Source organism: Crocodylus porosus, unplaced genomic scaffold, assembly GCF_001723895.1.
Source record: "Crocodylus porosus isolate Cpor-Errol unplaced genomic scaffold, CroPor_comp1, whole genome shotgun sequence".
In the NCBI taxonomy this organism is placed as follows: domain Eukaryota; kingdom Metazoa; phylum Chordata; order Crocodylia; family Crocodylidae; genus Crocodylus; species Crocodylus porosus.
The window spans coordinates 30,514,605-30,542,430 of NW_017728886.1; the positions used below are offsets into that span (position 1 = coordinate 30,514,605).

General features: G+C 43.1%; 1 protein-coding gene across 13 annotated transcripts in view; it reads right to left on the reverse strand.

Moving 5' to 3' along the window:
- Positions 1-27,826, reverse strand: part of KIAA1217 (KIAA1217 ortholog) — a 264,429-nt gene that overhangs the window by 37,658 nt on the left and 198,945 nt on the right. For 10 of the 13 annotated variants that reach the window (XR_002100374.1, XM_019531957.1, XM_019531974.1 and 7 more), the window contains 4 exons: positions 19,874-19,978; positions 19,351-19,400; positions 11,180-11,346; positions 2,249-2,424 (listed from right to left, as the gene is read on the reverse strand). Coding sequence is in view for 12 of the 13 variants with exons in the window: in XM_019531957.1 (XP_019387502.1) it covers positions 2,249-2,424; positions 11,180-11,346; positions 19,351-19,400; positions 19,874-19,978 (498 nt within the window). In the remaining variant the exon portion in view is untranslated. The remainder of the gene's footprint in view (positions 1-2,248; positions 2,425-11,179; positions 11,347-19,350; positions 19,401-19,873; positions 19,979-27,826) is intronic. The other 3 variants (XM_019531966.1, XM_019532030.1, XM_019532037.1) reach the window with 1 other exon arrangement.

Genomic DNA, 27,826 nt, shown 5'->3' on the forward strand with positions numbered 1-27,826 from the left:
AATCAGAAGGGTTCTACATATGGGATGTATTCCAAACTCTATGGCTCTGCATAGCAATCAGAAAGGAGAATTTTAACTGCCTATTTGTACGAATGAATGCAGTAGCACATGACCCCAACCAGTGATCCACTCTATGAAGCACTTTTCTAAGTAAGTGCCACAGAGATCCTCCCCTCAGAGAACACTACCCAGGATTTAGATAATGTGCAACAGGTGACTACACTACCAAACAGGAGAATAGTAGGAGAGTGCAGTGACTGTAGTTTATTTAGGACTGCATGCTCATTTACTTCAACATGTACCCCAGTATGTTACATTATCAATTCCCAGTAAAGTTATTCTTTACAATTACTGTTTTGAGTAAAGTTATTCTTTATAATTACTGTTTTGTTATAAATATGAGTTACTTGACACCCCATAGATTAACATAAAAGATTCACTTTCCCTTGTTGTTTATAAATACCAGCACTCCTTATATTGGTAGAGTACTTTGATTAATGTTTCCAGAGAGAAACTGATTTTAAAATTCTTCTGTACGTAACGGAGCAATTTTTCAGTTGCAGCTAAATATAAATTAGGCTCAGTAGTGAAAAATAATGAATTACATTGTATCTTACAAAGTGTAAACGTTATAACTACTTAGACCATCCACTGATTTCAGATTGATCTTAGGCCCTATGCATAATTGTTAGAGCAAAAGCTGTAACAAACAACTGGACATCATCCACCTCATTAAGCTGCAGCATTGAAAAAAAAGACTCTTTGAGAAACATCTTTACTTATAAGCAACCTGCAGGTGTTTCTCTAACTCCAGATTTGCACCTGGAGGGTCTCGGTATATAAGGGTCAGAAAGATATTGACATCACTGATTTTAATTAAAACTTTGTTTTTCCTGTTCAAGTCTTTCAAAGTCCTATATCACTAATGCCCACTCCACAGAACAGCTCAGTAATCACTCTGCTCTACACTTAACTTCAAACTCATTATTCCCTCTGTTCTCTCTCCAATTCCATACCAAAACATTTCTCAAGGAAATGCTAGTGTTTCCCCTCCTCTCCTATTAATATAACATTGTCCTGAATATCTGACTTAGGGGGTGGTGCTCGGCATGAGCATAAGGGAGCATAGGGGGCAGATGGATGGGGACATTTAAAAACTGAATCAAATGATAGGTGTGGGATTTGTTCATCAGTACTGAGACCAGTTACAAAGAACCCACAGCCAGAGGCCACTTGTTTGTAGATTGTCCCTTAAAAACAATTATAGAAATAGGCTAGAGGCAGACATTACACATAAATGGTTTTAAGTGATCAGAAACTGGCTTAAACCTGTAACAAAACAGATGTTCAGTGAACATAAACTAGTTTGAAAATGGCTGAAACAGGTTTAAGATAAACATGGTTGAATGTAGTATCAGACTTAATGGATTTGGCTCAAACCAGTTTATGCAATGTCTGTCACAGACCCCTTTGCTGGTTAAACCAGAGCCTCCCAGCATCCTGGCATGCTCTCTGGGCTGGGCGGGGTGGGGCTTTCTGCTCCACAGCAGGGCTGGCCCCTCCCCTCTACTGTCTGGTTAGAGCTCAGCAGAGACTGCAGGCATCTGCCTGGCTTCCCCCTGCTCCCCACTCCCTGCTGAGCAGAGATTGCTCCATCCCCTCTGCCTTACACAGATGCACAGCATTAGCTAGAAGACCACATGCTGGCTACAATTCATGCTGTGGCAGAGGGGACAGAGCCAGAATCAACAGGTAGCTGGTACTGTCCCTCTGTTATTTTCTTAATGGGGTGATAAACACTGAGTTAGGGGTGATAAACATTGTTATCAATTCCCGGCTGGGCTGGTCAGAAGGGAGTGGGGGGAGGCCCCCCCGTCCCCCAGCTCAGTACTTTGGAAGGGAAGGGAAGGGAAGGGAAGGGAAGGGGAGGGGAGGGCTGGTCTAGCACCCTTTAACCTGAGCCACTGCAGGCATGTGCCTGCATTTCTGGGATGTCTGTGCAGTTGCAAATTAATTCAGCCTAGGTAGCTTAGATTAACCTGCAAAGATTGAATCAATTCAGGCTCAGGCTTTTTGAATGTTTGTTCCAAGCCCTAGAGGGCAAAGAATTATGACAGGTGAAAAAGCGTGCATGGTATGTAGATCTCGCTCACAGGAGTAGCCCCTATGAAGTCAATGGAGAAGTTAACATTTACAGATGAGAAAACGAAGCACAAACAACAAGGCATGAGGAGGATTTTCCACCTACCATAGCTTCTTCACAGTCTTCTCTTCTTCATTAAGGTATTTTTGCCTTTCTTGCTCCACCAGGTTGCGCTGTCGCTGCACAGGATCCTCCAGCCTCTTCACTGTTTCAATTACTTTGCCATTGATTTCCAGCTCTGCTTTCTTCATCATTGCCCTCAGCACCTCCTGGTTCTGCAGCTGTTGTACAAAAGAAATCAACTTCAATTTTCTCTGCCTGACTAACATCCCTAGCAACTGAATACATCGTAGTGCTCAGAAGTAGCTTTGGATAAACAGCCCTACAGCTGAATGTACCCTTTTTTCCCTTTTAACTTTACCTGTAAGTGTTATTTCAACAAGAAGGGGAGGAAAGAGCACAAATTCGATTAACTTCTGAAGCATGTTTCTGACTTCCAGCAGCAAACTGACAAACAGAACGTGTTGACTTCATTACACTGTAGTGTGTCTGGCACCAGTTTCAGCATGTACCTCTGTGGGGCCTGAAACCTTTCTAATCTGTTCAATGAAGCATTAGCCAGCATGTGTGAAATATCAATAAAGAGCTTCCTGCCTTGTGCTGAATAATAGCAAGAGTGCTAGAAGCTGGCACACTAAGGGACATCGTTCCATTTTGCATATATCATGCATTTAGGCATGTGTTGCTTGCAGATGTGCAAAAAAAAGCCCAGCACTTTAAACTCAGTGTGCTCCCGCACCGAGCCCAGCACATGCCCAGAAAAGGCAGCATGTTAGTTGTACCCAGCTTTCCCAATGTCTGTATATATCAGGTGCTTTAGTGGGACATTTTGGCACTTTAATCTAATAGCTGGTTGAATCAGCTTTAGCTAAAAACACGAACAGCCCTGCTGAAGCTCCTGATCTATATGAACTTTGCAGAGCTGGGTCAAAGTAACACGCTGCTTTTTCTGGTAAAGCGCATTCCCCCTCCCCACGTCTGTCAGCGCCCTCGTGAGTGTTTTATACAGTACTTAGAAGACATCACAGAAGTGAAGTGTGAAACCTGGAATGCAATCCCTTCTCCAGGGAAAGTTTTCAATTTCTTAAATGATGAACTAAGAACATGCTCATTAGTATTATATAATGGAATATATGCAATTATTTGTAATAGACAAGAAACAACCTTCACAATGTGGTTCTCTGAAAACTAACCATGAAAAATGACACGCTCTTTCTTGAGAGATGTGCTGTCTGTGCATACCCAGCCTCCAAACTCACTTCAGCAACACACATAAATTTTAATACATTTTACTCATGTTAATGTTGCAAAGCCAAACTGGCTAAGGTTGAGTTAATTGGATTGTCCTCTCTCTGTACATTACAAACAGAACTATGAACCAAATGCTAAATCCCAGAGCTAGTTACACTCACTCAGATACTTTGAAAGTGATGGCAATGCACCAGGTTCACTGAATCCATAACTTGAAGGTAAGAGGATGCGTGGATTTTACTAAATCCCTGATGGCAGAAATCATCACTCAAGAAGTAAAGAACCTTCCTTAGCTATAAGACCCAAAGTGAGTTTGCATGGGCAGGCACTGAACAAAACATCTTTTTATTTGCACACCTAAAACATTTAACAACATGGAAGCTCATCCAATATTTTATTTCCTTTAAACAAAGAACCTTGGAACTGCCCTTCAAGATTTAATTTTCCATAATATAACACAAATCAACCAGAAAATGTTGCAAAATTACACTGGCCCCCTAACATGCTATGGACAGGAACAGTATAAGTTCTTTCCATTTTCCCAGTGACATGAATACATGTGTATGCCCTTCTCCAAGTGCATGTAAGAATTTCCAAATATCCCTTGTTGTGTGTGCAATGCTGGAGAGAGAAGAGAGTGTATCTATGAAGAGTTACCATCTATCTCAGTAGTGAATGCTTCTCAACATTATTAAAAGTAGAATTGCGGGTATAATGCCCCTCTCAGAAGTTAGATGTTATTGAGTTCCTATGGTAAGCCTACGGCCTCCCTTTTCCAGCTTTCTGTATGTCACAAGCTATAAAACAGTAATGAAGGTTCTGTCTATGAAGTCCATTTTGGGTCTAGGCAGGCATGACAGCACTTCTGTTAGCAATGTTCTTGACTTAGGAGATACTGTCCTAGTTTTCAAAGTGTTAGGAGTTAGGCCCTTCACACTGGCTTGAACCTTTGATCCATAAGCTCTATCTGGATCAGCAATCTATTCAGCAAAAACATTATTCTTTACATAAAGCATTAACAGCATGACTTCAAAGCAATGCTATAATCCCCCTATCTTGCAAGTTAATGTGCAAGTGGACTTAGGAATATCTTCTTAGATACTGATTTAGAAAGACTCCAAGGAATGTCAGAAAAATCAGAGACAGAAAGCTGCCTTGGCACTGGTCATCCTGCCAGTCAGGGTAGGGATTCAAAGAGAACAGTCAATGCACTACTATTGACTTCTCAGATCTGAGTGCGGAGCCTCCCCCTTAACTGTACTGGACTGCACGGAGATGGACGTGGGCTCTGTAACAAGAATGTTTTAGGTTCCCTGTACTGATTGCCTTTGACAGACAGAATGTGTTATTTCAAAACTGGAGGAGGCAAAGATAGAGCAGAAGTTGGTAGATGCAAGATTAGTAGTAGCAGCAGCAATGATGATGGAGCTTGGAATTATTCCTTGTTTATAACAGTGCTTGGAAGTCTGAAGTTTTCATGTACAAAATTACAAACAGGATCATTTTAAAGCCCTTTTGTATGCACAATTACTCAGTGTGGGATCAGTATCCAGATTTAACATAGTGATAGGCATTATAGGAGGGTGACCTGAGAGGAACAAGTATGCTATGGTACACATGACCTAGATTTGAGAACTCAGATCTTCCAGGAAGTTGTTAGGACAAAGGACGGGGCATGTACAAAGGACTGGTACTTTCTAGGGTCACAGGGACAGAATCATCTAACACCCCTGAAACATATTTCCTCCAGAAGCTGGAACTGAACCAAGAGTCCTCACAGTCTCCTCACTCCTCTGCTGCAATTAAAAGCTGCAAGACCATCAAGCAAAATGAATACCCTGTTCCCCACCCTCCAGTCCCTAATTCTACCAGTTAGTCTATTAGTTCCTTTGGAAGGTTTCTGTGGTACGGATCTACAGGGTCCCAGCCTTGCTGAAGACTCAACTTAAGAGTCAGGGTGACATCATGACATTTCTGTATGTTTGGTTTTTTAAATAGCATTCTTAGGAAACATCATCAGAAAAAATCCTTTGTTAAAAGAACATTAATATTACAAGGTGAAGCACCCATTAAACAAGAAATTCACTCCATGATTTCTGGATGTTCCTAATACACCCCTGACTAGCAGACAAAGAACCCAGACTGGGTACTTCGACCCTCCAGCCCCACAGTAGAGACTACGGTACCCATCATGCACTTCTACTTCAGGAACATATTTCAGAGCATCAGTACCAAAAAGGAAATGCATGTCCCCAAATAGGATTTGCCTAGAGCTTGAGATTTCCATATGATTTAATTACCTAATTGTTATGGTTAGCTGTCAAGCACAGAAGATTTCATGCAGTTTCACAATTTTCATAACACAGTTCAAAGCATATTTGAATTTCTAATTCAATTTTATACTGGAGAGACTGTTCTCAGGCATGCCATACAACACTATTGGCAACAATATTATTGAACTTCCTGTTCTGTTGCAGTACTCAGTTCCCTACTTACAATAGTATTACTGGAGAAAACACACACATGTACACCACACATGAGACTGAAGCCTAATCATATTTAACTGTTTTCTTCATGGGAGCTGGATTAAAGAAACCCACTGAAGCCCAGCATAGGCGGAAAGAAATCCAAACATACAAATGAGTCAACCGTATGTCATGAACAAATTACTCGGCTGAACTGCAAGGTTTCTGTTTAGATCCGTTCTTTAAAAGTTCCCATTATCTCCTATGCCACCACTCTAGGATGGGGAAGTGAGCCATGCTTCCTATCTGTACACTTGTACAAACTGTAAGGTAACAAATATAAACACGACCCAGGCTGTGCTTCTGTCTCATTTTGTGGCACTGAAGAAAGTCTGATGCAGATAGGGAAAAAACCCAGATTTTTGCTGTTAATATGCTTGGCACTGCTTGCTGAAAGGGTCTGCTTCTTCCTGAGACTGAGCAGCAATTTACCTTATAATCCATCAGAGCTGGAGTTGCTTGAGAAAGTTACTGCCGTGGCAGGGAATATGCCTGACCTTTACTAAAGTTACCTACAAGTCTCACATTTCAGTATCTGTAGATGAATCCCAACCACTAAACTGAAACAGTCCTGACTGGCTACAGGTACAGCTTAACCATGTTCTGAACCAGTTCACCTAAGGCAGCTGCTGACAGTCATTGTTAGAAGCAGGAAGTCTTACCTGCAAATACAAGACATAAAATAAAGGATCCTTTCCCTGTCAAATCACTATAGTTCTGTATAAATGAATGAGACGCTGGAGGAGTGCCATCAACCCAAAATCAAGCCAATTAAAAAAGTATTAAAAGTAGTTTCATGTCCTACTCCTATCCCCAAGTCACACTGCCAGTGTTTGTGTTTTTGTACAATCACATTCCTCTCCTCTCCTGAAAATGTCTCTCTCTTCTCTGTTACTGTGCAAAACAAATGTTGGTAAAAAAAACGGAGTGGCTGTACAGGTGCAAGCGAAACTGACAAAACATAAAGCACTGTCAAACATACCAAGTAAACAAACTGGAAAAACAGAGACAAATATTTTTTGCTCAGATCTCTTTCAGTTACGGTAATCTTGTAAAAACTGAGGTATAACAACTTTGGGAAGAAGTGTGATTTGGAAGCAGAAGGTGTCTCTTTAGTTTTAAAAACTACCTGTTTGGCTTCCTGCATTACAAATCATTAGCTCTGTTTCAGAAACACAGAAAGGAAAAAGGTTGATGCATTTAGGAAAGAGGCATCAAATAGGGCTGTGTGAAACAGCACCATTTCGTTCAGACTTCTGTTTCAATGAAATAGTGTTTCGTTTCAAGTGTCATTTAGTTTCAAAAGCACTGTTTCATTTCATTTTGTCGAAACTGTTTCACTGGTGTTTCAATGTTTCATCCATAGGCCAAAATGGGGAAGCACAAAACTGCCTATAAAACTCTCATTTCTTGCTGGATTTGGAGGAAATCTGCAGGGATGGCAGCCCCTTCTGAGGCCATGAAGCCTGCCACGTTTCAAGGAGGTAGGTGCAGGGGGTTCTGGGAAACTGCACCTCAAGCTGCTGACAAGCAAAACTCATGTCATGTGTGTCTTAAGGCACAGCAAGGTGAAAACTGAAGGGATGGTAGGCCCTGCTGAGGCTATGAAGCCTGCCAGCTTTCAAGGAGATAGGTGCAGGGGTTTCTGGGAACTGCACCTCAAGGTGCTAACAAGCACAACTCATGACATGTGTGACTGTGTGTGTGGTAAGGTGCAGCAGGATGAAAACTGCAGGAATGCTAGTCCCTGCTAAGGCCATGATGCCTGCTATGTTTCAAGGAGATAGGTGCAGTGCTTCTGGGAAACTGCACCTCAAACTGTTCAGAGCAAAACTTGTGTCACTTGTAAGTGTGAAGGCACAGAGAAAGCTCAGTTCAAACAATGGTTTTTATGCTGTTTTTCCATCCTCCCCCAGAACACTGGGATTGGAAGGGACCTCAGAGAAGTATCACAGTCACTGGCCAGCTACACATGTCAATATCAGAGCTTTCCTTCCCTCCTCTTCCCCCTCCCTCTCCTTAGTTTCTCTATAGCAGCAAGCATGGCCAGCTTCAAAACTTTCGAAATGTTTCAACTGCCCTCATTTCATTTCAAGGCTGTTTTGAAGCCTTTCATTTTGTTTTGATTTCACTATTTCGAGCTCATAATGAGTCGAAACAGCATTGAAATGAAACAGCCAGCAAAATTTTGCTCAGCCCTAGCATTAAACTATTCCATATGAATAGCACATAGTATCTCTCACAACCCAAGTTCTTACATAAGAACATCATAAATACCCCAGACCAAACTGGTGGCCTTCTATGACCAGGTCACAAAATCCTTAGATGCAGGGGTAGCAGTGGACGTAGTCTTTCTGGACTTTCGGAAAGCCTTCGACTCTGTCTCTCACCCCATTCTCATTAAAAAACTAGGGGACTGTGGTGTCAACACCTACACAGTCAAATGGGTTGCTAACTGGCTGGAGGACTGCACCCAGAGAGTGGCGGTGGATGGGTCATTTTCGACCTGGAGGGATGTGGGTAGTTGGGTCCCCCAGGGCTCGGTCCTCGGGCCCGCACTGGTCAACATCTTCATCAGTGACTTGGATGAGGTTCAAATTTGCTGATGACACTAAGATGTGGGGGGATGTGGGCATGCTAGAAGGAAGGAATAGGCTGCAATCAGACCTAGACAGGTTACGGGGGTGGGCAGATGAGAACAGGAGGGTTTCAACACTGACAAGTGCAAAGTGATGCACCTGGGGAGGAAGAACTTGCATCATACCTACAGGCTGGGGAACTCCCTTCTCATCAGTGCAGAGGCAGAAAAGGATCTTGGACTCATTACTGATGCCAAGATGAACATGGGCGAGCAGTGTGGGGATGCAGTCAGGAAGCCCAACCATACCTTGTCATGCATCCACAGATGCATCTCAAGCAGGCCCAAGGAGGTGATCTTCCCCCTCTATGAGACACTGGTCAGGCCACAGCTGGAGTACTGCGTCCAGTTCTGGTGCCGCACTTCAAGAGGGATGTGGACAACATGGAGAGGGTCCAGAGGAGGGCCGCTCGCATGATCAGGGGGCAGCAGGGCAGGCCCTACGAGGAGAGGCTATGGGACCTGAACCTGTTCAGCCTCCACAAGAGAAGGCTGAGGGGGGATCTAGTGGCCTGTTACAAACTAGTCAGAGGGGACCAGCAGGCAATGGAGGAGTCCCTGTTCCCCCAAGCGCTACCAGGAATGACTAGGAATAATGGTCACAAGCTGGCAGAGAGTAGAGTCAGACTAGATATCAGGAGGCACTACTTCACTGTCAGGGAGGCTAGGATCTGGAACTGACTTCCAAGTGAAGTGGTGTTGGCTCCTACCCTGGGGGTCTTTAAGAGGAAGCTAGATAGACACCTAGCCCGGGTCATTTGACCCCAGTACTTTTTCCTGCCATGGCAGGGGGTTGGACTTGATGATCTGCTCAGGTCCCTTCCGACCGTACCAACTATGAAACTATGAAACCCCTGGTTTCCACAGGAGTGACTACATGGAGATCTGCAAATCGTGCCCTCACTGAAATAAATGGAGAGGGGCAACCTGGTTTTACAAGTGCATTGTGGATATCTATATTTATTTCTTTAAGATTGCCTTGACAGGTCCACTTGTGCAACAGACTCAGGAGTGTAGTCCCAATGTGGTGGGGCGTACATGATAAACTGATACCTGGATTAGGAAGGTATCACTGTTTAGAAATACAGGAAGGTAGGTATTTATACAAATGATTTCTACTAACCAAAAAGAAAAGAACAATCAGATGGATGTAGAGATACAGGCAGAAGATGACCTGCCTAATTAACTTAAATTGGCCCAAACTCTGTAGCCCATCTCCTTGTCACCAAAAATCAGAAGATATGATTGCCCCGTCATTGTCATTTCTTTGTTATTAATGAGACCCTCAGCCCTTCCCCAGCTGCCAGCCTTCAGTTATACACATTCCCTCTAGTTAAGGGGATTCTGACGTCTTCTGAATTGTCTGATCAATCTACTTCATAATTAAATCAGCAGATCTTTGATATGCTTCATGCCCTATCCAGCTCCAGGACTTTCCCAGTTGCTTCAGCACTGCCTTACAGTGCATAAGGTTTGAGGTCACTTTCAAGGTGGGCTATCCCACACAGAAGAATATGACATGGATGCTCTACTACCCAGTTTGCTTTACAGGAATATACTGGCTGTATTTTCTGTGATTAAGTATATATCTAATTAATATACCACCTTTATTCTGCAGAACTATTTTCATAGTGTTTGGGGACAGCATCATATATTTACCCACTGCAAGATGAGAGAATGTCTCAGACAGTTCCCTCCTGCTGGGGTATCTGTAACACCTGTAAATTTGTCCGCCTCCTTCTTGGCAGTTCTGATGCCACGTATGTTGTTAAAGTATTATTAAAAACTTGGATGCAACTGTGGCAGGAATGGTCTTTTCTGATCCTATAACATTTGAAATAACCCTCTCTCTTTCTTTCCAGGAAGAGGATGCTTATTTCTGGGAAAGCCTTTGCAAACTGAGCACCCCAAAACTGTAGCACGTATTTACATGCTGTATTATCATCTGGCTTCTCGACTTCTCAGGTATTTATGGAGAAGAATGAAAAACTGACTAAATTGTAAACCCTTTTGGGGCAGTGGCTTTCTTCATATGTGCTTATAATAACACATGGCACAACAGATACAACAGGATCCAGATTACTATTAATTACTAACACATAATAATTAATAGTAGTCATGAATGATTGGTGTCTCCTCAATCTGGGGGGGCACCTGCAGAAGCTGCTGACGGCCGCGGCCCTGTCAGAGGGTGCACCAGCCCTACTGACAGCATCAGTATTGGCCATCGGGGAGGCACCGGCCCCGTCACGGAGGGCACACGCACCCCCTACCAATCGCCTATGATAGTTGTTATTATAAACTAACAACTGGCATGAAGTTGCTTCTCTAGTGCTATAGTAAGTGCTGTGTTTTTCTCACTTTAAGGAATATGAATATGCATCTGCTAGAACAATACATGCCTGCGATTTTGTGACTGTTATATTGTGGTTCTCCTTTTTCTGTATAGATGTAGGGCTTATAGCAACACTTCCACAACAGGCAGAAGAAAGAAAAGGCATTTGAAGCCACAGCTTTCCATACAGTTCTGCACAGGGAAAGCACAGGCTCATGTGAACATACCTGTAGCTGCCTCATCTGGTGCAGCTGCAGCCGAAGATCGGACACGTTGCGCCTCATATCATACAGACTGACTTGCATTGCTGTAGTGCTGACAGAAGCAGGATGATTGATGGCCATTGGCTCCACTGTTGCTAATGAATTCTTTCCACCAGACAGATGAACACCTCCTGCAAGCAAATGCCAGGAAAACTGCAGTTCACAAAGAGTGAAGGTCTAGTCATATACCCATTCCCCCTGCTTTCACCACCCCCCCCCCGGCCCCCACACACACACACACACACACACACCCGGCCCCACACACACACAGCAGGCCCAGCAGATCTTATATGGAGATGGTAAATTTCATACTTCAGCACTCAGGATAAGTGATGTGTCTGTGATTCCCTCAACTGCCTTGAAATGAGAGGCATTAGGGTCCATCTGTAGTACAACCTCAGCCATGTCAGATGACCTGGTCAAAACAGGGTTGTTCCCTGCACTGGTTACATCCTGGTTCCTTTTTTGCAATATGAACGTAAGACTAATTGGAAGCCACACCAAAGATGGACCAATCAATTCAAAACAGAACCATGGTGGAACCAAATTTGGACGTAACCATGTTCTACCTGGCTCCTTCCTACATGGTTGAAATTTTAATGCCAGTGATCTGGTCAAACCCACAAAGTACCCATTTGTTGATGGATTAAGCATTGGATAGAAATTCAGTCAAGCACGCAGGTGTGCAAAATGTGAAAACAGAGAGATGTCTGGGTTTTGTTACTCAATAACTAGTCATACATTTCTAGCAGTCATCTTCAAAAACTTAGCCAGGTCCCAAAAGAGAAGAAAAAAACTTAGCGCTGGTTGATATTCTCCAGATATTTGCTGCACCTTCCAATCCCCTCATCTCTCTACTCTGACTGGCATCTATACACAAATGCACTTAAGGCCACCACAGCAAAAAAAAAAGCACTTTTGCAGAATACCAACATGAATTTTAAAAGTAAGCACAAAAATCTGTTCATCATGATACATTATTCCTTTGTACAGCAAAGATAGGGCAATTTCTTTTAGATTCCCAGTAGCTGGGAAATAGCTTTCTTTATGGAATACAATCAAACCCCACATCAACAGCCAGTATATATATTGCATCTGGCTCTTGGCAAGTCTCACTATACACCCATAATCTTAATTGTCCTTCCCACATGGGTTGCTTTCCCTGAAACAGGAAGCGTAAGAGACTGTAAACAGGACACACCTCATTTTCTAAATAACTCCAATCTATTGTGAGGCCTCACACACCCAGATCCATGCCATCCACACAGAGTAAGACGACCCTGTGCCTGCAGGTTTCCCAGTGACACTCAACACTAAGCCCTTTTACCATCTTTAAAATCTGCACCCTGTGTAAACCTACATTAACTTGTCAATTGTTGTGGATTTTTTTCCTGCCTACAGTAAGTTTGTTGACGGCTTGCTGCCTCACACTCTGACGTTTAATGCAACAAAACGGAAGTTAAAGTTAGAAGCTTTTCTTTGCCTGCTAAATCTTTAGTACAGAAAATGGCATGATGGATTTCACACAGAGACCAATGAATATGGGAACTTTATATTTAAGCTCAGTCTACTCAGCACTAGTCAATTAAATTGACTAATGAAGTGTGCAGATACGGTATCTGTAACTCAGGGATGGGCAAAATGGCCAATCTGGCTGGCAGCCAGACTCCATTTCCCAGCAGCCCCTGCCTGCATGGTTGGGGCTGGTCTCCATGGCGATCCCAGCCACACCTATGCTGTGAAAGCTCAAGGCTGGGGTTGCCATGGAGACCATCCCCAGCTGCTGGCAGGGTGCATGGCAGAGCAGGGCAGGGGGTGCTCTGAAGCTGCTAGGCTCTTGCGATGGGGGGCAGCTTGCTCCAGAGCCAGGGCAGAGCTGATCTGTAGCCTGTATGCTCTGAGCAGGGACCCGCAGGCAGGGGATTACACCTCTGGCTCTGCTCCAAACCAGGCTGTCATCGCTGCAAGGAGCTGGAGCAGAGCTGCAATCCCCTACCTCTGTGCCCTGCCCAAAGCACACAGGCTACAGATCACAGCTCTGCCCTGGCTCTGGAGCAAGCTTCTCCCATCACAAGATCCCAGCAGCTCTGGAGCAGCCCCTCACCCTGCTTTGCCACCCACCCTGTCAGCATGGCTGGGGCTGGCCTCTACAGCAACATCAGCTTTGAGTTTTCACAGGACAGGGGCAGCTGGGGTCTCCATGGAGACTGGCCCCAGCTATGTGCAGGGGCAGCTAGGAAATGGAGTCCACTCCTGACCACATCCAGACTGCTGGCCAGACTTTGCCCATCCCTGGTGTAACTGATTACAGCACAGCATGCATCTTTAATATGTATGCCTTACCATTTCTTCAAATGTTTCCCATAAGGAAAACACTTGAAAAAAAAGGATGTAGGTCTGTTTTTATCGCAAAATAAGTGAAAGGGTTTGCACGAGCTGGTGTATATTGTTTTGTTTCAATTTGTAAAACCTGGAGACACTACAGCTATTCCTGTCAGTAAAAGGATGTATACTGTACACATGCAAGTACACTGCTCTACCATGCCATCAACTTCCTGATACATGCAGACAAAAAGCTGTTCTAACCCACTGCTTGAAGTCATAATATTATACCTTACCTAGCTAAATCTGCATAGTACTTCAACAACAGCACTTTTCATGTCACTGCTGAATCAGCTGCCACATACTTTTGCTATACTTCAGTATCATTCAATACTCTCTTGACTTCCAAGGAGCTACTTAAAAAGTCATGCTTCAGAAATAAGCAGTCCTTCACAGTCGTCTATTCTACACTGGAGTCCTCAGTATATCAATACTTATTGTCTATACATGCAATCAGGTTTTTTTGCAATAAAATCATTCAGGTTCTTCACTCTGCATTCCTTATTTTTGCATTAGTTTTTAAAAGAAGACTATTCACAAGTGCTGCATAATAGGATTCTGAAGTTTGGAAAAGTCTGGATCCTTAGTCACAACTCTGCTTTTTTATTTAAAAAATATAACCTTAACCTCTACTAGTCCCTGCCTCAAGCATTAACTCCCCAAGCAATAACTCTGTCCAATAAATAGGCAGCCAGATGCATGACTAATTCCCATGAATCTCTTTCTCCAAGCCAGGCCACAACTAATCTTCTCATCCTCTCTGTCCTACAGTCAGATTGTGATCTGCTTCCCTAAAAGACAAATGCTCAATCAGCTTCTGTAATTTAATCTTTCTTGCTTCTTGTCACCTGGCTGTCCTTCCTACTCCTGGGGACATCACCTCTTGCTTGTTGGTCTGCTATTTTGGCCACAGCCATGAGGTTCAAATAAGAGCTTGGGATGCAAAACAGGGCAGAACTTTAAGAGTATAAAATAATGGCATCATCTTTCAGCAAGCCTGGGAGTACTCCAAGGACCAGCCACTGGTTTCCAGATTCATACTGCCATAAAAATGTACAAAAGGGGCATTTGGGAAATGTAGTTGTTTTCTGAAAGCATAGCCAGGCTATGTAGTCTTGTGATAACCCCCGCCCCAAAATAAAACCAGCCAGGGTAGGGTGAAGAAGAGAAGGAGCTTTGGCTCAGGGGCCATTGTGGTGGAGGGATCCTTGCTAGAGCTAGGCAACTGGGAAATGGTATTTAATACAAAATATTTGTTTTATCATAATTTGCACTGGAAAGTCTCAAAGCATTTTCCACAGGTTACTGAACTAAGTTGCATGGCACCCCCATTTTTAAACCAAAGGGCAAAAGGAGATGCAGAAATGGCAAGTACCTCTAATTCACTCATGGTCCAAAAGGGATTCTATGGTCACGCAAAGAACAGAACCCAGTTTCATAACTGTTACTCTTTTGCTTTGGCCACAAGACAGCCATTATCCTTCCGCTGCTCGACCCTTCAGCATCTCTTTATATTTCTAGCCAAGCTGCTAAAGAGGGCTTCAGTGTGCACCAGGTCAGACAGGAAAGCCAAGGTAAAGGTTCATTTTTACCAAATCTGTTTGCCTATCTATCCATTTAGCCAGCAAACAAACAAACAAAAAGTCAACCTTAATAATTAGTTTTTCCAATGCGATACATTAACAGTCATTCGATCCCATGAAACCTGGACTCACACCCACCAAACAAATTTAAGAAGTAATTCCAAGTCACAGCTAGAACTCTCACCAAGAAACTTGCTGCAAACAGATCCAGAAGGGTTCTCATCAGCAAAAGATCTTGCATATTTGTGTAGTATTTCAGCTTAAATAAACCAGTATGATTTGAGGATCACGCTAGTTTACAAAAGTCAGCAGAACGCAAGGCCTGGCAGGATCCATTTTCAGCAGTGTATCCAAGATAAGCAAGCTGATATGCAGGAGAATATTTCTAATACACAGCTCATAAAAAAGGTGTATTCATTTAAAGGCGCAAAGGAATTCACAAAGGGCAGAAGATATACACTACCAGGCACAACCCACTAATCAGGATCAACTGTGAACACCATGAGCAGAAAATACTTCCCACCCTACCTCATTCCAAGACTGGTAACTATGTTGTTTGGAGAGAGAAACACTCCCCTTTAGAAAATGCTTGAGACCCTTTCCCCTTACCCATCTAAGGAAACACCAAGTAGGCCTCTACTTCTTTAGTAGTCTGGGCCTTAGCTATTCCTGTCACTTAATGAGATAAACAGACGGGAAAGAAAGAGGGTCTTGTTTGTATGCTGCTTGCTGAGGACTAAAATCAGTACAAACAATATTTCTAGTATGTTCCATTTTTTAGTTATATAGTATTTCTAAAGGAACAGTCCCTCAACTCCCTTGGCTTTTGAGGAGCTGGGACCCAGTCATGGGAAACCCTTTAACATCACTGGGAGATACACAGCTCAGCTTGGGGACGGCCACTGCTCCTTGAATTCTTGTGTGTGGTTTATAATAATTGCTTTGATGTATGCAAAACACTTGTGTGAACAAGACAGAGCTCAGCCTAAAGGAGGAAAAAAAACCTGAGAAATGCAGACAGTTATAGTCTCGTTTCATCTCAGTGAAAAAGCATCAACTTTTAATTTCTTTAATATATCAAGTGAAAGGACCCAGTACAATGACAAACTAAAAGGATTTGCATAAAACTTTTGATTTCCCTGCAGGATACTCATGTCAGAACAGGGACTTGTATTTTGATTTTCCCCCTTCGCCTCAAAGACTCCGTCATTGGGACCTGTGATGTAAAATAAAAGTTGTATTACCTTTATGAGTCAGTTTTGTGCCGCACACCTGTTTTACAACTAAGGAGAGGTTGGCCGTTCACCTTTTTGTTTATCAATGCTATAGAAAAAATTGCACAATCAACATTTTCACAGAGCTTCTTCCTTAAAGTGGTATGTGAAATTGCTGAAGTTGATTGCTAGGTATGCTGTAGTCACATAGAAGTGTATATATAACTAAAGGAGGTATTGCCTACTAGCTATAGGATGGTCACTGACCCTGTTTCTGGAGGATAAAGGAATGTTTACATCCAAATTCACTTGTAGTTGCACAGGAGTGAGGGATTTTCTTTAGGACATGCTGACAAACCAAACAAGGGTCATGAAGGAGAGGGGAGATCTTACTCACATGCCTCCTTGGTGCATTTAGCACCTTGAACAGACATAGGAAAAGTTCTGCTTAGTCTATTATGTGGATTTTTCAGGTACAGCAATAGTTTAGAACATAATTCCTTAGCTTAGCTTAGCAGAGCTTTTCTTTTTGATAGATTGTATGGTACTTATCCTTCCCTTTTACACTGTCCTATTCCACTAAAATCTATTTTGATTAAAAAAGTTGGAATTGGAAGATGAGTTTATGTGAAGACCCGCACTTGTGGCTACCCTGGATAGAAACTGAACTCTGACCCCAAGGTAAATTAGTGACAGAAGCATGGAACAGTTGAGTAAAATGTCTCAAGCCTGGCAGACATCACAATCGTCTTCCCTTGCCAACGGTACCACAAAAGGTTGGGGTGAACTAGTATAGGTACAGGAGAAACCTAGAACCCCAAAAGATGCAAAGTCTAATTACAATACTGCCATACAAAGAACAAAACAGAGGGCAGATTTTAATGATTTTCACATTATTAAAAGTGGTTTCATTCATGTGCATGTGCCCGAGTGTCAGGAAGACAACACAGTCTAACTATTCAAAATACAAGATATCAGTAGACAGGAAACAGTCCGGCTAGAGCAAGAACACAGATATGTAGACTGGATTACTTCACTGGTAGGATGGGGCACAGCAGTGGCTTCCTCGAGAATTTCAGTCAGAAAACTGATTTGCTACCTGATGATTTCCTTTCATGGGAAAGTCATTTCAGCTCTTTGCTTCAATTTCCTTCTTGCTTAAAAGGGAATAAATAATACTCGCCATGGCTACCTTACATAGGCATTGAGAAGGTTAATTAGTTATTGTCTCATACAAATCTCTGTACTGACAAGGCCTACATCAAATATTATTATATAATTAGGGTGACTATACACCCCAGTTTGTCTGGGACAGTCCTGGATTCCATAGGATGGTCCTGGTTGGTTGGTCAAAAGTCCCAGGCTTGGATTTCAGTGGGGAGGCAGAGCAGCATGGTGCTGCCACTGTGCAGGAGCAAGAAATGTAGGGATATGGCATCTTAGATAGGGTGACCATAAATCTACCTGCCTTGCTGCCGCACAGCAGCAGTGGTGCCTGCCCAACCACCTGCCTGGCACACTGTGCCACTCCACCTCCTCACTGGACTCCAGCCAAACTGGGACATATGGTCACCCTATGTATAATGATAATAAAATGAAGAACAGGAAAATGATGCTATGGAGAATTAACCTATTGTTTACTGGCACTGTGCATCAGCTCATGTTCAAAGGATCCAGTTACAGGATCAGACTCGGTTTGCTCTCTGCTCAATATTTGCATCCCTAGTTTGCATATTGGCCGTATTGAAATTGTACTGCAGTTCTATAGAGAAAAGAATCTTCAGATATTAATTAATATGACTGATGACTGCTTTGATAACAAAACTGTAACTGCATTTCCTTTCAGAATGAGTTAATTTTGCAGGAACTGCACCATTTTTATTTGCCTTCAGTATATCACAAAGAGCGAGTGAAAGAGATAAGGCACAGAAAGAGATTAGTTAAAGTAATGCCGCTGAAGACACCCTATATACAGTATTGACACCTTTGTAAATAATGCGCAGAACTACTATTCCCTAAGTTTGAATGCACTACTAAGAACGTTCTTTTCACAGTTCCTTCTCCCTTCTCCTAAAAACTCAAAAATCTCTCAAAAAGAGAGGCCTTAAATATGACATAATCCAAAAATGTGGTTAACATCCCAAAATCTTGTTTGCTTCTCCCCATCCCGTTCTGAAGACAGCACCGGGTGTGGGGGTGGACTGCATCATCCCAGCCCCTGCTCCCAATATGCACTAACAGAAGTTAATGAAGGCAGTCCACTTTGGAGAGCTTTCCTCTGAACCCTCGTGTAATCAGGTTCAAATGGTTGCACGATCAGGCATTTTTAAAGTTCTCTGCAGCCATGCTCTTCTGTAAGTGCGGAGCTATACAGCACTTTCAAGAGGCCGATCACATGACAAATGTAACTTCTGTCTGTGCCCTCACACCTTTGCAGAGAGCAAGCAGCAGTCTAGCATCTCCCTGAAACCCTACACTGGCTCTCTGCCTAGGAATGAATTTCATTCTGAAAGAAGAAATCTCTCTCCTTACCATTACCTCTGGGAACACCATACTAAAGATGTGTTTGTACTGCACAAAGATACCAAGCTAACACTGATACTAGCACTCGTGTAGGTGTGTTAGCCTGATGCTCTATCTGGGCTAACTTAGGTCCTTCAATGGCAGGGCCCATCAGCCCTAGCAGAGTGCCACAGTCAAGCAGCCAAAACTGCTTCTAGTTCCTGAGCTGGCTCCTTTAAAGCAATTTGGAATCTCTCTACCAAGCGCTGTACTGTGACTGTAGACACATCTTGACTGATTCCCATGTCCTGTGTCTAAAAAAACCCACAGATTAATTTCTGATACAGCAGTTAAGCTGACACTGACATTCCCGAAGAGAAGCTGTTAGTATTAACAGAGTTCCGAATTAGGGTATGTCTGGGTATTTTGCCCAGTGGAAGATGAATGCTCTTACCTGTGCTGTCAAAACTGCTCTTACTGGACACAATTTTCACCATCTTCTCACTAAATAAACAAAGAAAAAAAAGTCAGGTCTAATACTGCCAAGCTGTATTTTTTCTTGTAAACAGATTTTTAAGTAACCTTCAGGGATTAGCTTTACTAGATTTGTAGTGAGGTTGATCACCAGTAAACAACAATTACCTTGTCCAAGATATATATATATATTTAAATTGCTGGAGTTTAGGGCTCATTTTCTTAAAACGTTATTTTAAATACAGGTGAAAAAGATGGTACATTTCCAGCACAAAGCACAGAGATTTATCTGTATTATTCCCATTAATGTCAACAGGAATAATAGTTAAACCTCTACTCATTGGCTGGAATATTTTGTCCCTCTGCTTATGACCAAGGATAATATAAAACAAGTTTTAGAATGATTGAGCATTCAGTGTTCTATCATTACATCAGAAGTTTATTTTTTCTGATTGATCACTAAACAGTTACAGAGAAACAGATTTAATGAATTCTTTTTTTACCTAGAAGCATCTTTGCTATTACTTGTATTTGGCCCTTTAAAAAGCGCGGACTGAACAAGACCAGTTAAACTGGCAATCTGTTTCTCCATGGCTTGCATCCTCTCTCTGTAAGACAAGAGAACCGTTTGTTAAAGCCAGATAGATTTGCTTTCAGACTTGTTTTTCTAAGTGAATGATTACCATAGGATCAGAAAGATACCACAGAGTTTGTGCAAAGACTCATGGGTATCAATTTGCATATACCTTGTTAGGAAGGCTAACCACATCTTGGTTTTAAACAAAGTGTTTGCATGATAACAAACAGACAATACAAAGGCATCTGCCTAGCTCAAAAAACAGATGATAAAATTACAGTGATCTCACAGAAAAGGCACTTATATGATCCTTTAAAGCCTCCTGGAAACTATTGAAAATCATCTTTTTCCAGAAACAATTCCTCAGCAACATAGATAGTTTCTGCTTTTTTTTTTTCTTTTAAATTCCACTGGGTCTCTAATTTTGCCTGAGTAAAAGGACTTCAGGATTAAGGATTTTAGGATTCTTGTTACTATTTTTACTGTGCCCAAAACAAGGATCTTTGTTTCTGAAGCATTTAATCTGCCCCAGCTGCATACTTCCCAGCCAAAATCCTTTGCACTTGACATCACAACTGTCTGGTATGGAAACTATTGCAATGTTACAAACACTGACAGAGGACATTCAACACAGACTGTACAGATCCTCTTGTCATGCAAATGCCCTGAATAATTTGAAAAAGCAAGGGCAAAACAATGGAGAACAAATACGCTATCCATGAGGTGCCAGTCAGGATCAAACAATAAGGATCACAGAGTAGATTAGGTCCATCTGCAATTGTGTATTTACATTTGCACTTGTAGTTAGATGAGCATACTCAGGTACTTTGGTAAATTCAGAATTAGTCATGTGCACACATGTACCATCATGGCATCATGTTAAAGCAGACACCGAGTAGCATGTGGCTTAAATGATGCCTTTTTGGAAAAGGCTCTATCTGGCTCTTATCTTCTTAAAAGTGTTTTATAAAATCCTTTTAAAAGGGTTTATATATGCACAAAATGTGGCATGCCTCCATGCAGTTTTATATATATTTCATTTGACAAGTGGGAAAACATAATAAATGCCATTCGGCACCTGCTAACGACTCTCCAAAATTCATGATGGTTCATAATCGAAGTTCTTGGAAGATAACACCCCAGGGCAGTAAAGATGCCTCATACACCCTTGTAGGAGATTCTCACAAAAGAAATTGGGACTTGTTTGTAAACTAAATGGCCCGAGGCGGCACATTTGGTGCCTTTTTACACTAGTGAGTGAGCTACATAAGCTCTGATCACTACCTTCAAGCTGGCTGCAAAAAAAAAACTGTTGCTTGGTACAGAACAACAGTAAGTCTGGTAGAGATGACAATAATGGTAGGAACAAAATGATTCCTTTAAAGGGGGTTAGTGGCCCTGGCATTTAACACCATTAGACCTCAAAGGAAATTGCCTCAGACTGTCACTGGGGATGAAATTCAAGTTTGTTGGGAAGTCTTGAGCTGTAGGGGAATTCTGCTTCAGAGTTACAGTCACAAGAGGGTTTCAGGGAAGCAGATAACCAGAAATTTCAGTGATTGTTGATCCTCTCAACTAAGGACACAGAACCCACCAGGGTGTACAAGGCTCCGTCAGTTGGCAACAAGGAATAAACTCCCATGTGCCTTTACAATATTGCTTTAACATGTACCCCGTTCTGTTGTTAGGCAGAAAGGCAGTTTGATGCGCACCAAGCAGTTTAATTAATCAGACCTCAAATCTATTTTAAATCTAGAAATATGCTGCATCATTTCCACCATTATTGATCTCAAAAATAAGGAAAATGGCTCAGACAACAGTAGCCTTTGAAACCATCCATTGAAACAAAAAGTAAGCGCTAAAACACTGTGGTGAAAATAGCCTAACAACCTTTCATGCTGTGTTTTTTACTCTTAATAACAAAAGGATTTTTTTCAGGCAATCATCATAAATCCTTTCCTGGATCCAAACCTAATTGGAAGTCTATCTGTTCTACTAAATTGATAATCTGGAAACAATTTTATGGGTCAAGTGAAATTATTGCAACACAAAGCTGATCTGGTCTCCTGCTATGGAAAGTTAAGAAAACATGTTTTTTATGGGAGGAGGTAGGGGCCACAGGGTGGAGGATGATGAAGAATCAAACAATTAAATGCAATTAAATGAACAGAGCAGATTATTTTCATACGGTCAGAATGTTAAGGATGTTAAAGAATGCTACATATGCTCCAGAGCTGCTTATTGTGTCAAAGGGGATTGTTTTAAAGCTGCCACAAGGTTGGAGCATTGTTTGTTATGCTAATCAAAACGGAGCATTTCAAAATTAGGTGCCTAAAGTTCAACATTTAAGTTCGTAACTATACGCATCAAAAAGCAGACTGATTTCTAGAACTTGCAGCTCCCATTAAAGCCGATGAAAGCTGTAGCATCTCTGAGGATCAAGCCAATTTTAGTACAGTGCTTACCATGAGTCACTAGAGTTGAGACAATATTACCTTTAGTAAATTCAGTCTCTGAATAAAAGTTTGCTCTTGGCCTTGCTGCTTGCTCAGTATCTGGGCTGTTTTCAAGCTCACAATAAATAGGAACAATACAAATGGAAGCAGTGGAGCAGACCTGTAATCTATGCTCTATAGAGCCCCACGATGCTGCGACTTCTGAAACAGGTTACTTTTGGGGAAGAACAGTGTACATTGGCATGCCCTCCCACTCCATTTTCTGACATGGGGAATGTGCTGGCATGGCAGGATTTCCTCTCTGAGGATTTGGAGGGGAGGGAGGCAGCGGGAGGTGGGGGTAAAATGTACTGTGCTGCTGAGATCCCTTCAAGCACCTCATAGCAGGTTGGGAGGCAAAACGCCCTAGGCGGGGAAGAAAGAAGAACACGTTGCAAAGGAACGGGAAAGAAAGAATGTGCTGCCACAGCCGCCCTGAATACCACACCGACCCCGTCAGCAGGAAAGAAGAATGCGCCCTCTCCACCCCAGGGTCCAAGATTAGCCTTCAGCTTCCCCCCAGCTGGGAGAACAGGGAGGGCTGCCTGTCTCTAAAGCAGTTACGTAAGTCGCTGCAGTCTGGCAGGACAAGCACGGAACGGCACTCCCTTGCATGGTGTGTATGGTTTTTGATTCGACTGTGGGGAGAGACAGATGGGGGGGGGGGGAAGGAGGGAGGGGGTGAAGGGCAGGCTATGGATTGACTCTACACCCAGTCCTAACAGCTTCCTCGACCACACTTGGCGTCTACTGTTCAGGCAGCATGATGCCTCAGCAAAAGCAAAGAATGCATGAAAAACTCCCTAGTGCTCTTCTTCCAGGCAGCAGTTGGGCCGTTTCACAACTCCCTTCCTGAACTGATTGTTTAGAAAACAAGTCTGCCTCGTCTCACTCTGGGGGAAGCACCACAGAAACGAGCCCTTGTTCTCCAGAGCCCAGCTGCTGGCTGCTCGTAGGCTTCCCGTTTTCCAGTCAAGTTTCTTCCTTGTGTAGATGTGTGGTAGGGAACCAGTCGTTCTCCATGCTGTTGCTACCTGAAGGCCAGTCTGTGCAGGTCACTACACGTCGCTATACCAATGCCTGCCTCTCGCTGTGAAACTATCGAAGCGTTACTTATACTCTCCTTCTCTATCCTGGGGGTATCTTCTACAGGCTTATGACACAGGAGATACCTCATGCCTGGTACAGGCACAAACTAGAAATTCAGGCTAGATACAGACATTCAAAAAGCCAGAGGCAGAACTAAGTTACGAGGTTTTTTTGTAAGTGATGTAGTTTAGTTTGGTAGCGAACAGAACACACCTTGGCTCCTTGGGGAGGGGGGCAGAGGGGAGAAGGGCAAACCTTAGACCAGGCTCTGCCATTTTTATACCAGTCTGTATGTTACAGGTATAGATGGGATTTGTGCCAAAACTTCTGATCTGTTACAGGTACAGACCCGCTCCCAATCACCTATACCAGTACAAGTTTGATGTTGATACCTGACCTCAGTTGCTTAACTGTTCATTCACATTCATCACCTACCCTAGGCTACATGTGTGCATCACCTGTGATCCATATTCCCCACGCCAGGAGTTATTTAGAGTGCTGTCCTGGAACAGGCTTTTACAGTGCCTTAACATTTATTTTTAAACCCTGGTACAAAATCTATTCATTTCATCAAAGAAAATGCAAGATACTGGCAAAAAACCAGTATCCTTCTCCTCCGTCTGCCCATGTGGGAAAAGCATATGCTAAACATTATGACTTCACAAAAAGAGAAGAACAGGGTCTTTTGGTTTAGGAATGTGTATGTGTGTGAACTGCATGCTCTGTCACCAGGCAGTGCGAGAGCTTGCCTCTCTCAACAGCCACCTCTCTCACCCGTTAAGAGAGTGGTGCTGACAGACACCACCCAAGCAAGCTGGATCAACAAGGAGAGTAAAAAGTGAAGTGTAGCAGAAACCCTCTGCATGTATCTAAAGAGACAGGTTAATTTTTAATGTGCATCAAGCACTTCAGTCATCTAATAAGACTGATTCAATGCAGTGCACAGGGAGATTTAGGCACCTCTGAGAGGCAATCCAAAAACCTGTGCATGTAGCAGAGAGCAGCCTAGCACTGGCCAATAGGACTTTCTTAGTGCAAGGATACATACCAACACCCACTCCCCCTTGGAGCTTATGGCTAGGGACAGAAATTACACAAACTGGTATAAGGGATTGGGAACCGGTTCAAATCTGTAACACAAAAGAAGTTCAGTGCATATAAACTGCTTTCAAATGGCCAAAACCGGTTTAAGATATACCTGGATGGATGCAGGATCAGACTTAACTGATTTAGGTTAAATCATTTTATTGAACTTCTGTCCCAGATCCCTGCCAGCCCTCCAGATTCAAATTAACTCACAGTCCCCCAGCATCCCAGGATGCTCTGCACCTCCCCCACAAACATCTCCTTACAGAGAGGGCAGGTTAGCCTTAGTTCAAGCTATCTGCTCCAACCCAGCAGTAAAGCATACTGTAGTGCCCCCCTTGAACCTTACATTCCTTTTTGTGCAATAACCCTAATTATGGCACTTTCCTGAGAGGTGGAAGAGGTGGATTTGAAGCCCTGGGATTGATGAGAGCACTGAATCAAGGTATCCCACTACTTGGGTAAGTGCTCTAGCCACTTGGTTATTCTGTAAATACAGGTAATGGCACCCCCCAATATACCTTCTCTTGTAGTCTGATGGTTGTACTTTAAAGGGAGAGTTGTGAGCCCTGCTCATGTATCTGACAGAAGAGTCATAGTGTTTATGCTCAGAATAGGATTCTAGACTCAGGATCCCAAGCAGATGGAAATGGCCCTGACTTGGGCACATAGGCCAAGTACAGGCAGTCAAAAAGCCCAAGGCTGAATCAATTCAATCTTTGCAGGTTAATTTAGGACACATAGATTGAACTGATAAGCAAGTGAACATTCATTCACTTTTAAATTCAGAAATGCAGCTACATGCCTACAGTGGCTCAGGTCAGAAGCTGGGTGGCACTAGAGCATGCCTCACTGCTCAGCTGGAGCAGACAGCTTGGGCCAAAGCTAGTCAGCCCACTTCACAAGGGGGGAAATGGGGGTTTGTGGGAGAGGTGCAAAGCATCCTGGGAGGCTTTGGGACTGTGAGTTAATTTGCATCTGGAAAGGATCTGGGACAGAAGTTCAGTAAACTGATATAACTTAAATTGATACTACTTCTATCTAGGCTTATATTAAACCACTTTCAAAAAAACCAAAATCAGTTTATGTGCACTCAACGTCTGTTGTGTTACAGATCTGAGTTGGTTTCTGATCACTTATACCAGTTTATGTGTACCCTGTCTGTACCCCAAGAGCCCAGAGGAACTCTCAAGCGAAAGGCAGCAGTACCTAATGTATGTTAGCTACTTCCAGGGTTAGGCAGTTAAAGTCCTTTTAGAACTGGCCCTACTTCTTCAGTGATAGCACAAGCAGCCATCCTGCCTCCTCACAGCTCCTGACAAGGGTCCAAGTAGGAAGAAAGCTTAGAGACTCTTTCCCCTCCAGCACACTCAATCAGAACCAGCCATGAGCAGAAGGCACCGACCATACTTGGTTGTATTTGATGGCTACTTACTCTTCTAGGTCTCATTGCAAAGCATAAGTGAAAGGACCCTGAAGATGTTCATCAAAATTCAATACCACCTGTAATAGGATTAAAGCTTGATCTGTGGAGTTTGCAAGGCTAGAGTAAGTGACACTGAAAAGTAGTCTCCATCCCTGCTTTATTCAGTCCAGGAAGGGAAGGAGAGGCACAGTCCTCAGAACACATTACAGCACCCCATGCTTCTTTCCACCCAGACATCAGCTTCCTCACTTAAAAAATGCAACCTAGTTTTGGAGAGCTAATTTTTGGGGGAAAGAAGTGTGTGGTATGCAAATCAATATGGTACCTAAACTTAAGCCTCAAGAGCTAAAATAACTGCATTAACTTGACTTCAGTGTCTATTAGGATTTTTGTGAAGCACAGAGGAGGGAGGACAAAAATGTACACTCAGAAAAAAGTATGTATGTAAATCTTGACATCTGTAGCCTCCAGAACTAACCACACAAATGGGCCATCCAAAAAATCACCTTCAAAATACTCATTCACTAAAAAATAGGTAATTATTCCTTTACTCAGATTGAAGTCATTCTGATTTCTTAGTGAAAAAGTTTCAATCTATTATAATTTTTCTATGAGAATCAACATGGGAGTAGACTTTTGATGTCTCTTTCACATTGAAATATCCAGACATTTTCATTTTTGAAACCTCCAGGCAGCACTTGAAATTTGTTGCCAGACTGTGAAACAACTGTTATGAATTAGTTCAAGAATTGAACTGGTGCTTCGGTATCATGGTGGGAGGCTCCCCGGGAATACTGAAGGAAGAGAATCAACTAAAGCAGGGATAGGCAACTATTTGCCATGAGCTTGCTATTTGCAACCAAACCCCTGCCACAACGTGCAAATCTCTGCACTCCTGTGATCAGCAGAGGCTGCAGAGGGGAATACAGCACAGGGTAGGTGATGGGACCCTGGGCACACCTCCTCTACTGCTGTGGCAGCAGTGGATGGAATAAACTGAACCTGGCAGGCAGTAAGATCATGCAGCTCCAACTGGAGTATGCTTCTGATTCTGTGAGCTGCTGCTGGCTGGATCCAGTCTGTGGGCCATAGGTTGCTGACCCCTAATCTTTCATAGATTTCATAGACATAAGGGCTGGAAGGGACCTCAGAAGATCATTGAGTCCAGCCCCCCGCCCAAAGGGCAGGAAGTCAGCTGGGGTCATAGGATCCCAGCAAGATAAGCATCCAACTTGCTCTTGAAGGTGTTCAATGTAGGTATTTGAACCACCTCCGATGGCAGGCTGTTCTAGACCTTGGGGGCTCGGACAGTAAAGAAATTCTTCCTTATGTCCAGCCTGAAATGGTCTCACAATAGTTTATGACCGTTCCACCTCGTCATCCCTTGGGGCACTCTGATGAACAAACGTCCCCCCAGATCCTGGTGGTCACCCCTAATCAACTTATAGGTGGCCATCAGATCACCCCTGAGCCTATGTTTTTTCAGGCTAAAGAGTCCCATGGCTCTCAGCCTGTTGTCGTAAGGTCTGTTTTCCTGACCTCTGATCATGCGCATGGCTGTCCTCTGCACCCTCTCAAGCTTCTCCACGTCATTTTTGAATTGTGGAGCCCAAAACTGGTCGCAGTACTCCAGCTGCGGCCTCACCAAGGCTGAGTACAAGGGGAGAATGATGTCCCTGGATTTGCTTGAGAAGCATTTATGGATGTAAGCCAGCGTTTTGGTCGCTTTACTAGCCGCAGCATCGCATTGCAGGCTCATGTTCATCTTGTGGTCAATGATGAC